Source organism: Malaclemys terrapin, chromosome 13, assembly GCF_027887155.1.
Source record: "Malaclemys terrapin pileata isolate rMalTer1 chromosome 13, rMalTer1.hap1, whole genome shotgun sequence".
In the NCBI taxonomy this organism is placed as follows: domain Eukaryota; kingdom Metazoa; phylum Chordata; order Testudines; family Emydidae; genus Malaclemys; species Malaclemys terrapin.
This window is the reverse complement of record NC_071517.1, coordinates 28,332,137-28,342,638: the sequence shown is the minus strand read 5'-3', so window position 1 is coordinate 28,342,638 and position 10,502 is coordinate 28,332,137. Positions and strand designations below refer to the sequence as shown.

General features: G+C 55.5%; 1 protein-coding gene across 1 annotated transcript; it reads right to left on the bottom strand.

Moving 5' to 3' along the window:
• Positions 1-2,159: 2,159 nt before the first annotated feature.
• LOC128847891 (fibrinogen-like protein 1-like protein) lies at positions 2,160-9,020 on the bottom strand. The gene is made up of 4 exons (XM_054047623.1): positions 8,917-9,020; positions 7,324-7,431; positions 6,035-6,144; positions 2,160-4,653 (listed from the first exon to the last, which is right to left on the bottom strand). Exons 1-4 carry the CDS (start codon positions 9,018-9,020, stop codon positions 3,974-3,976), a joined length of 1,002 nt encoding a protein of 333 aa, XP_053903598.1. The 3' UTR covers positions 2,160-3,973.
• Positions 9,021-10,502: the final 1,482 nt, after the last annotated feature.

Here is a 10,502-nt window from a genome sequence, read left to right as displayed (position 1 = left end):
GAGCAGCTCAAAAGATCATTTTCGCTGAGCCCAGCCCTGCACAGATTTCCAGCTTAGGTTTGCATTTTCAGCAAAAGTTCTTGATTATTTTCTCCCAACCCCCTTCTGCCTCCATAATAGCCAGCCACCCCGTCAGTCCCATCCTGGGGCGCTCCAGGGAGAGCGTGTGTGCATGTATGTGTACGTCTGTATATATGTGTATGTGTACATGTGGGTATGTATGTGTGTACGTGTATGTGCACATGAGTGTGTGCACATGTGAGTGTGCATGTGTATGTGTGTACATGTACCCCAGTCAGATGTATACATCTGGATTTCCTTTGAAAGAATTTTCAAATTGAGCTGATCAAGTGCAATGGCAAAGCACCCAATTCCGCTGCCCCCCAACTGCCTTCGCTGCTTTAATGTACAACCTGCTCCGGTGACATCTCTGACTCCTGAAAGCCCTAACGCTCCAGGGGAGCAGGCCGTGCCCTGACCTGCCCTGGCTGCCCCGGGTGTTACCTCGGAGGGAATCGTTCCAGATTCCAATGGGTGGCAGGTCCAAGGAAGAGCCTTATCTGGGGGGAGGCTGTACCAGACCCGCCCGACCCAGGCAGGCTCCCAGGTACTCTCTGCTCGGGGCTGATAAGGCTCCTGAGCAGTTTCTCTCCAAACAAATTCCAGTTCAAGACACCTGAGAGCTCCACAGCAGGGCAGCATCCCCAGAGCGCAGCAGGGCGGGGTTAGGGGGAGCGGTCGGTAGCAGCACCTGCCCCTCGGACAGCAGGAGCGAGAAGTGCCAGCCACGTGCTGCCTCCATCCCCAGAGGCCAGGTGAGAGTGAATTCCCACATCCCCGCATGATTGGTTCCGTCACTCTTCTACACTTACATGGATTTCCAATGTCAATGTTTCTAACATCAGCTTTGCCAGCTCTCCTTACACCTTTGTCTGCCTGAGCAAAACCCTGAAATGCAGCTACCTACTCCTGCTTGGTGACTATAGACCTTAATGACAGACCTCGGAACTGCTTAGTCAAGCTGACTAGCTGCAGCCCCTCGGGTTGCCTGCTCTAAGGTTTGCTGGCCAGGCCACAAGTCATTTCTGTGCCTCTTCCCTGCTCCTTCTCAGCATTTGAACATCATTCGACTAGTGTGAACAAGAGTCTATACTGGGGAGAGCCCAGGGTGAGAGAGTCACTAGACTCTTGTCAAGGCTGCTTCCCCACTCTGAACTTTAGGGTACAAATGTGGGGGCCTGCATGAAAACTGCTAAGCTTAACTACCAGCTTAGATCTGGTCCACTGCCACCATTCCCAAGTGGATTCCCTTCCCTGGGAAGCCTTGAGAAACCTTTCACCAATTCCCTGGTGAATACAGATCCAACCCCCTTGGATCTAAAAACAAGGAGAAATCAATCAGGTTCTTAAAAAGAAGGCTTTTAATTAAAGAAAAAAGGTAAAAAACATCTCTGTAAAATCAGGATGGAAAATAACTTCACAGGGTAATCAAACTTAAAGAGCAATAGGCCAGAGCAAAACGCTGCGTTAGAAATCGGATTCAAAGTACAGCAAACAGAGGTAAACACTCTAGTAAAAGGTACATTTACATGTTGAGAAAACAAAGTAAAAACTAACACGCCTTGCCTGGCTGTTTACTTACAAGTTTGAAATCTGAGAGACTTGTTCAGAAAGATGTGGAGAACGTGGATTGATGTCTGGTCCCTCTCAGTCCCAAGAGCGAATGACTTCCCAAACAAAGAGCACAAACAAAAGCCTTCCCCCACCAAGATTTGAAAGTATCTTGTCCCCTTATTGGTCCTTTGGGTCAGGTGTCAGCCAGGTTATCCGAGCTTCTTAACCCTTTACAGGTAAAAGGATTTTGGAGTCTCTGGCCAGGAGGGATTTTATAGTACTGTACACAGGAGAGCTGTTACCCTTCCCTTTATAGTTATGACAACTCTGGTTATACAGTGCTCTGTATACATCTGTGAAGCAGGAGTGCTGAAACCCCAGTCACAGACGGGGTCCAGCCTCAGAGAGCGCCAGCCTGGCCCTGGGGGGTGGGGGTGGGAGGGCGACACGGAGAGCAGTTTGGTCCGATGGAGGGCAGTGCTGCCAGGTGGCTCATGGGGAGGGGCGGGGGTGGGCTGTGGCGTATGAAGAGTTCAGGTTGTTTTGGAAGGGGGGGTAGCCATGTTCAGGGGGGAGTTGGGGTGTGGGTGGGACCCCAAGTTGGGGGGAATAGTGCAGGGGAACCCTGGGTTTGGCAAGGAGCCGCCAGTCAGCAAAACGGCTGAGCGAGCTGGTTGCCCGGGACAGGCTGAGGATGTCCCCGCTTGCAGCGTCATGCTCCAGCCTGGCGAGGGATGGCTGGCTGGGGAGGGCACCAAGCGCAGCCTGCAATGGGCAGAGTGGGGGGTGGGGGTGGCTCCCACCACGGACAGCGGAGATGGGAGGCGGGAAGGGGAGAGGTCAGTGCCCTGGGCAGGGGGATCCCCCGCTCCCCCACTGCAAAACAGCACACCCCCACCTCACCACCAGCAACCGAGATGGAGGGGACAGCTCAGTGCACGGGGGGGGGGGGGCAGGGGTCCCTGATACTCCCAACTGGAAAATAGCAACCCCCTCCCCCCTGTCTGCACCCCAGATGCTGAGGAGGGAGGAGGAAACCTTCCAGCTGCACCTCAGCGGCTCCCAGCTTCCCTCCCCCTGAAAATATCCCTCTTTCCAAACCTGCCCCCCCAAACTCCCTCCTACGCACGCTCTCCATGCAGGCTCTGTCAGGAAGGCCAATTAGACAGGGCCTTGTGTCCTGGGGATGCACTGAAGGGCCATGGTCAGGAGGGGAATGGAAAGATGCAGTTTGGGGGGGGGCAACACCCCTTCACATTCCCCCCCCATCTTCACCCCTGCCAGTGGACCAGCCAGGGCTACGTCATGGCCCATCTTTGGGCTATAGCCCACGATTTGGGAGCCCTGCCCGAGGGTGAACTTCATCAGGCCCAGCTGACTTGAATCCATGGCGTTATTCTTTAGCCTGTTCGTTCCCTGTTCGGGGGGTGCGCCTGCCCCTGGCTGTTAGCATTAATGGTGTTCAGCATCTGGTCACAATGAACTTTGATTGAAGTGACTGAAGCCAAACAGGCAGGAAATGCTCAGAGATGCTCAGAGGACGTCAGCCTGACAGATAAATACACTGCTAGGAGCTGGATTATACCTTGTGATGGGTGGAGTTAAAATCTCATTGACACAGCTGTGAGGATGCACTCTTCATTTAAGACAGCTGGAAGCAACAGGTAAGGGGGCCTCATGTAGAACAAGCCATGATGGCGTGTGCCCAGAAACTAGCCCCCAGACTCCATTGCCAATTTCTGATCCCCACTGGAACATCCCCAGGGCCCCAAACTTTGACTAGCCCCTTGGGTTGAAGAGGGACACCAATATCTTTATTGTGCGGTTTCGTTGCACGTCTATCTAATCTCAATGGTTCATCAGCAACTAATTACTGTTGCAATGTTTTCTCATGTAATAACCATATTTATTAAAAACACAGAGGCCAGGTTTTTGAACCCAAACTCACCACTGCTAATACATGAAGGATTAAGATGTAAAGTCCTGGGTTTGAGTCATCTTCCCATTTAAATGCTCAATTACAGTTGCTAGAAATCCAGTGTCATGATTCATTGATCACTAATGCCAAGGGGCAGTGGCAGGGCTGGGAGAAGCAGAGGTTAATGTGGGTCTAAAGTTGTAGTGAGTGACATGGCTTCCAGCGAGGCAGAGTGGAAGTGGGGGTCCAGTTATACACACCAATCACACTCTTCGTGTCCTTCGAACGCACCAGCTGGGTCAGCTCTCAGCATTTATTCCAGCGAATTTACCGAGCAGAAGCCAACAGGGAAGGGGGTGAGCAGAGTGGAGGCATTGCAGGGACTGCACTGATTAGGTGGGGGATGGCGCGCCATGTCTGATTTAATATTGTCTCCCCTTCTTAGCGGCGCCGGCTCCCAAGGAGGATGGGCTCCTCCTGCCGGACACAGCACACGTCTGTTGGCTTAACCAGGATGAGGGAAGACTTGCACTCCCCACTCTTACAGAACCCTGCCCAGTAGATGTAGCCTTTCCCATTGAGCAGGACGTTCTGACACTTGTCGTACCACCAACCTCCATAGCTACTTGCGCAATTCCCACTGGCCTGGTCCTGATCCTTGTCAGTCGTGCTGAACTTCATGTTGTCGTGTATGCCCCCCAGGCCGGAGTGGTAGGTGGTGAGATAGTCCTCGCCGTCCCCAGAGTACCTGCCCAGCCTCAGAGGGTACCCGCTGGGCTCATCCTCGACACTGAAGATGTCGAACTCTGCGTAGCGGGTGTTGTTGAATTTGTCCTCCACGACAAAGCGGACCTTGTAGATGTTCTGCCGCGTGAGCAGGGACAGGTACTCGTTGCCCAGCCAGTAATCCTGCTGCACGTTCCCAAAGCCGTACTTGTAGGTGCTCCAGGACTCCTTCCAGGTGATCTCTGTGTTGTAAGAATTTCTCTGGACAACGGTCCAGCCTTTGCCTTCGGTGTCCATGTCACACCACACCACTCGAGGGGGAGAGCCTGCCGGCTGGATGACATGGACCCCGCTGGGGCTGTCCCTGGGAATGTTGCTGCAGTCTTTGGGGAACCCTGAAATGCCACGAACATCAGGTTAAGGGGGCAGGTGTGGGGGGGGGGCGGGAGAGAGCGCTAGCTAGCTCGATCAAATCAGCCTGGGGTAACTGGAGGCTGGGTTTTAGAGGCAGGTCCTGTGTATTTCACAATACTACAGCCACAGAATCCACCCCGGCCATTCCTGGCCACAGAATCCGGCTCCAGATCTTACACTTTCATTTTACCAATAAAATAAAATAAGAATAGTTTCTTGCTCTGCTGGTTTTGAAGAAACCTTAAAGAGATGAATCAAGTGTAAACCAAGGCTCTGTATCCTTCCTGAGTCCGTACTGCTGAAGAAATCATTTGGGGAGGGTGGGGGAGACGCTGCCAGATCCATCTCAGCGAATGTTAATTATGAAACCCATCAGTGACAATTTAAATGGGAGTTTTCAAAGAGCCTAAGGGAGTTTGACACCCGACTGTGATTGGAATTCAGTGGGATTTAGGCATCCAACTCCCTGTGGAGCCTTTGAAACTTCCAGACATCCTATCGAGGGGCTTGTCTTTGGGGCGGAAATTGTCCCGAACTATCCTGGTAGAATGAGAGCACTGTGGTTATACTGCCCCTCCCGTCCCCAGGGTCCTCCCTCGAGCCTGAGCCCCCCCCAGCTCCCCTACCCCCCAGACAATCCCCCTGTGTGCCCCTCCCCCATAGCTGAGCCGAGGGGGAGGAGCTGCTGAGCTCTGCGGGGGCAGGGGCTCAGGGCCACCTCTGGAGCTGGTTCGGCCCCTGGCCTGCCTGGGCAAGACCCTGAGCAGCTCCCAGAGCCGCTGGAGGTGTGGGGAGAAGGGAATGAAAACCCCTGACAAGGAGGAACTGGCTCTCCCTGCTGCCTGGACTCTGGGGGCAAGGCTTCTAGGCATGAGCGAGAGATCCCCAGCTGTTAGCCGGGGCTAGCCCTAGTATAGGAGTTGGTGAGATGGAAGGGTAGAACTCCCAGCCAATTTGGGGGGGGTGCCTGGTTCCCACACGCTGCCCTGCGGTTGGCACCAGCGCTCTTCAGTCACTGCCGGGGGCTTGGCAGCCGTTACCGGAGAAAGGGATAACGAAGCTGTGTAAAGCAAACAGCCAGTCGAGCAGCACCTCCCCCACCCCGGCTGGCCCATTCCCAGGCGCTGGAGGCCTGCGAATGGGAGTAGTGGGCTCACTAGCGCAGGCTGGCCTTGCGATCCCTTCGGAGAACTCAGCGTTTCTTTGGGCCCAGCGCTGGCGGGGGGGCTGGAAGGTGCATTCAGTGGATAAGTGGATCTAGGGGTGACCCCGGCGTGGGGGAGAGGAGCAGAATCAGGCCCACGATGCCCTGATCTCGGATATGGCAGATGATAGAAGCCCTCCGACGGGTTCTCTACTTACCCCTCTCGACCTTCTTGTGGACCAGGGCGCCGTTGCCCTGCACGGGGCTACGCAAAGGAGTGCCATCATGGACAGCGCAGACAGAAGCACGAGAGAGCTGGACTGGAACCCTGCAGGGGACAGAAACCACTGGACATGAGACCAGGAGAGAGTTTCACAAGTGCCTAAATCCCACTAGAAGTCACTGGGATTTAGGCACTTAAGTGACTTAGCCACTCTTGAAAATGTTACCCTTAGAGGCTAAGGCCAGAGTTTTCAGAGGGCTCAACTACTGGGCCAGATTTTCAGAAGAGCTCAGCTCCCAGGTAGGCACCGCAGGACATGGCTGGATGTTCAAAGAGGCTCAGCATGGGGGGGGGTGGGCCCAAGTCTCTGGAGACGGGGTGAAGCCCACCATTCACCTCTCCCCCGGCCCGGCCACTGTCTCCGTCTCTGCAGCCGGCCCGATTAGCACACAGCTGGGACCCAGCTGCATGGTAAAAACCATTCAAAGATGCGGCTCCGATGTCCTGGCTCCCGGGTCCCGGGCGGGTCAGGGCCAGCTGGAGCGCTCCCTGTGGTGGGGAAGGAGCTGCCTCCTCTCTCCCCGCGCTGCACCGCTGCAAGGGGACTGCTGCTCAGAGTAACCCCCTCTGTCCCAGCTCCCCCCGTCCACAGTCACTACCACCAGCCGGAGGGCAGTGCCCGCTCACCCACACAGAGACAGCAGCTGGGCAGCCTCCGGCAGGGCTCTGCCCCCCTCAGATGAGCGCCAGGTGAGAGGAGCCCAGGGCACAGAGCTGCTGTGTGCCCCACGCCAGGCATGCTGCCCCCTGCACTGCAGCCCAGCAGCCCAGAGGGGGACACGCTGCTGACACTGCAGCTGTTCTGTGGGCCCAGCTCAGGCCAGGCTTAAAGTGGGCAGAGTTGCCAGGGGCCACAGTCCTGGCCAAAAAGAGTTCAAAATGGAGCCAGGTCCCCGAGGGGTGCACTGTAAGCGCTGCCCTAGCAAGGGCATGGCCATTTATTTCAGCCGGGATTAACATAGACACCCCTCCCCCTCCCCACACATGCTTTTCCCAGGCCACCTTCAGCACTCAGCGCAGGGATTCACAATGACCTTGCCGGGATCAGCAGCCCAGAGCAATCCAGACTCTTGGACAGAAACCGGCTCATTCACCCCCCGCCCTCCCCCCCACCCCCAGGTATATCTATCACGGCCCTGGTATTACATCTTGTGTAGCTACAGCCCACATAACGCAGAGCACGGCATATGCAGCCCCCAATGGTAAATAGGTTGAGAACCCTACAGCAGAGGCTCACGTGTGAAGCTCCAGAGGTCCCAAGTTTGATTATAGCTGCTGCCGGCCCATGACAGTTGCAAAATGGCAGCTTTTTGCGGGGCGGGGCGGGACGCGCCGGGCAGGGTGTGTGTGTGTGTGTCAAACCAGAACAGGCTAAAGCCGCACTGGAGTCCGGCACCGTGCTTTCTGTCAGCCATCAGTGTATTCATGTGGTGTTGCAAAGTTAGAAAGTCCACAACTAACCCCAAAAGTGACCGTGATACAAACGTGCAAATGAATTAGAGAGAGAGAGAGAGAACACCGTGTAAACGACACACCGAAACACACTGTTGCAATGGAAACACTTTGCCCAGACATCATCCACAGACAGATTTCATTGGAAACACCTTCTTTTTGGAGCTGCCTGGACCCCAAATTCTTCAGACAATGTCACAGCCCAAGTAACTGTGACATGCTGCCAGCAATCTCAGGTATCCCTGTGAGAGGGAGGAGAGAGGCGTAACCCATGGCAGGCAAAGGATTAACGCTTTAAAGGAGAAGGATTTCAGTAAGTCTAACAAGCCAGAACTACAATGTTTGGAACTGAAGTGAAATAACAATCTGGAGTCACTCATCCTTGAAAACACGCCTCCCCTTCTCCGGACGCCCCAGAGGAGCGGGGACACTGCCAGCTAGCAGCCGTTCACACACTGTAATAGTCTAAGACACAGAGGGCCTGAGTTTGACCTGTGACCTTGGAAAACTCATTACACTGCACCATACCTCAGTTTCCCCATTTTTAAAACATGGCTTATCCTAGTTCCTTTGTGTTCTAAAGTACTTTGGCCCCAATGCCCAGAGGTACCTGGGGCAGGGAGGGAGGATTCCTGCCTAGGGTCCAGCAGAGCGCTGGGCAGGGGATCCCCACCAGGCTCCTGGTACCCCATGGCCCCGGGGCACTCTTTACCCACCAGGAGGCACTGCCAGACTCCTAGCTAGCCAGGCTCATGCTGCAGCATGCACTTGCTGGGGGAAATGCTGCTCCGTTTCAAAGGAAAAGCAGCATGTACCTCACTGCGCCCCCATCCCTTGTGCCTCGGCCAGGCAGGGTCGGGAAAGCAGAGGATGCACCAGGGCTCCCCTCCCCCTTGTGCACCTGCCCGGGCTGAGGGGCGGCACTGAGAGGAGTGCAGGCTGCCCCTCTCTATGCGGTAGTTACTGCGTCTGTCTGGGTACGTTCCTTCCTGTGCCCGGGCACTCAGGGCACATGGTGTCCCACAGGGGCCACATAGCATGCCCTGCCACTGCACCTCCCCCACGTGCCCACACCGCCTGGGGCTCTGGTGCCCACCACCAGGCTCTGGCCCTACATCTCCAGGCTGTGTGAAATACTTGGCATTTCAATAAAACTCACCCATCCCGACGCTGCAGCTGAGCGGGCGAGTTAGCAACCTGAAGTGTCCCACTTCCACATCAGAAACCAGAGCCAGGGCTCCATGCCTTTATGGGGAAAGCGCCACTCCACATCCAGCTTATCTTGCTTTCTCAACTGCTGGCCTCAAGCCTGGCCTGTGGGTAGGGAAGGAGCCCCACTGGAACGTCTGCCCAGCCTTTATTTACCGCAGATACCAGATTTCTTGGGCTCCCTCCCTCCTCCCCGAGAACGCCAACGTTTCTGAAGGTGTGAGCCAGAGATTTAATTTCTCAGTGGGACTCTGCGGCATTACCGTATCATCGGCCTTCCAGACGAAGGACGCACTAAATGGAGAGGATCAAGCCAGAGGAGATGGCAGGAACGGGGGTTGTGCAGAACGTGATGGGGGTGTAACGCTTGTGCCAGGTGGTATTGGCAGTGACAAGGACGAGAATCAGGATCTCGGGGTTCCTCTTAGCATTGCAAAGCAGAACCAGCTGGAGCGCCCCTCCCAGAAATCTGGGAAACTGACCAGCACGCCCCTAACAGGCAGCTGTTGCCCCGTTGCGAGCACTGAGTCTGTGTCCAACACACGAGAACTTTTATTCAGAGGAGAAAGAAACACAGTATGAACTGGGGAAACCACCACAAGAGTGACTCAGCAGTACGTGAACTGTGAGTGAAACGCCCGCCCTACAATCCATTGGGCAGCAGCCCCTTGCCTCAGTTTCCCAGTTTGCGATGAGAGAGTCCAATGGACGAATGTCCCTTTGGCACACCCCTCCCATTTTCCCTCTGCTGTCCCCGTACCCGGTTTACGGGCCCAGCTCAGCAGAGTTTGAGAGTTCAGGGGATGTTCGGGGGGGGGGAGGGGGGGTTGACCTCCTGCCCCAGGGAGAGAATGGGTGGGCCAGGGATGCCTCTGCCTCTGCTCTGCACCGCTGCTGCTCCATGCTGCCGTCTCTGCCTGGAGCTGCGATGCCATGCTCTGAGGGGCCTCCAGCCCGGAGTGAGTCCAGCTCTTAGTGACTTCCCTGGCTACGGGGAACCTCGCTGCTGCTCCCCCCTGTACTGTCTTTCACCACAGCACCGGCTCTATGGTGCCCAGGTCAACCGGCTTCACAGTGTTTTCAGCTCTAGGGATCACTGAGAAGAAACCAGGACTTCCAGCTGAGTCCAGTCAGCTCTGTCTTTAAGCACTGGGCAGGCCCAACGTTTTGTAGGCGCCTTTCACCAAACCCACACACCCGGTGGGAACCCCTCTCCCCACCCCCCTCGGACTTTCAGTACCATTTGGTATCACTAACCCCTGCTTAGCACGTGAGGTTACAGAGACTGAACCCCCGCTCCCGCCATTGTCCCGACAGGTCACGGCCGGGTGAGGAGATACCTGAGTGGGATGGGCTGGAGCGACACTGCGCTGCTGCTGCATCTGTCCCACAGGGAAGAGGATCAAACTGGATTCATTCAGCGACTGTCAAGGCAGCTGCTCTCTTTGTCCCAGCTCTCTGGCTGGGATACAGGGGGCAGGAACTGGTGCATTAGAGGGAACAGCTCCACGTCCGTATAGTTCTGGAAAAGAGCACCCAGGCGGTTCACCCGCATGCATGCTTCTCGACCCTGCAACCTGCCAGCACCTGGCACACGCCATTGAAATGTGCAACAAAGGACACGAGATGGGACCTGTTTATTTTGTTGCACGTGGCACCAGTTTGTTTAGTGTGATGTGCTCCAGTCTGCTCATTTGGGGACCAGGTTTTGGGATGAGGGGGAGTTTGTGCTGTCACACAAA

Excerpts from the sequence above, each read along its gene's own strand:
- LOC128847891 (XM_054047623.1), bottom strand. The coding sequence starts at position 9,020 with ATGCCGCAGAGTCCCACTGAGAAATTAAATCTCTGGCTCACACCTTCA. Across the intron at positions 7,432-8,916 it reads CAAGAAATCTGGTATCTGCG|CGCGTCCCGCCCCGCCCCGC; the intron begins GTAAATAAAGGC and ends CACCCTGCCCGG. Across the intron at positions 6,145-7,323 it reads TTCACACGTGAGCCTCTGCT|GGTTCCAGTCCAGCTCTCTC; the intron begins GTAGGGTTCTCA and ends TGTCCCCTGCAG.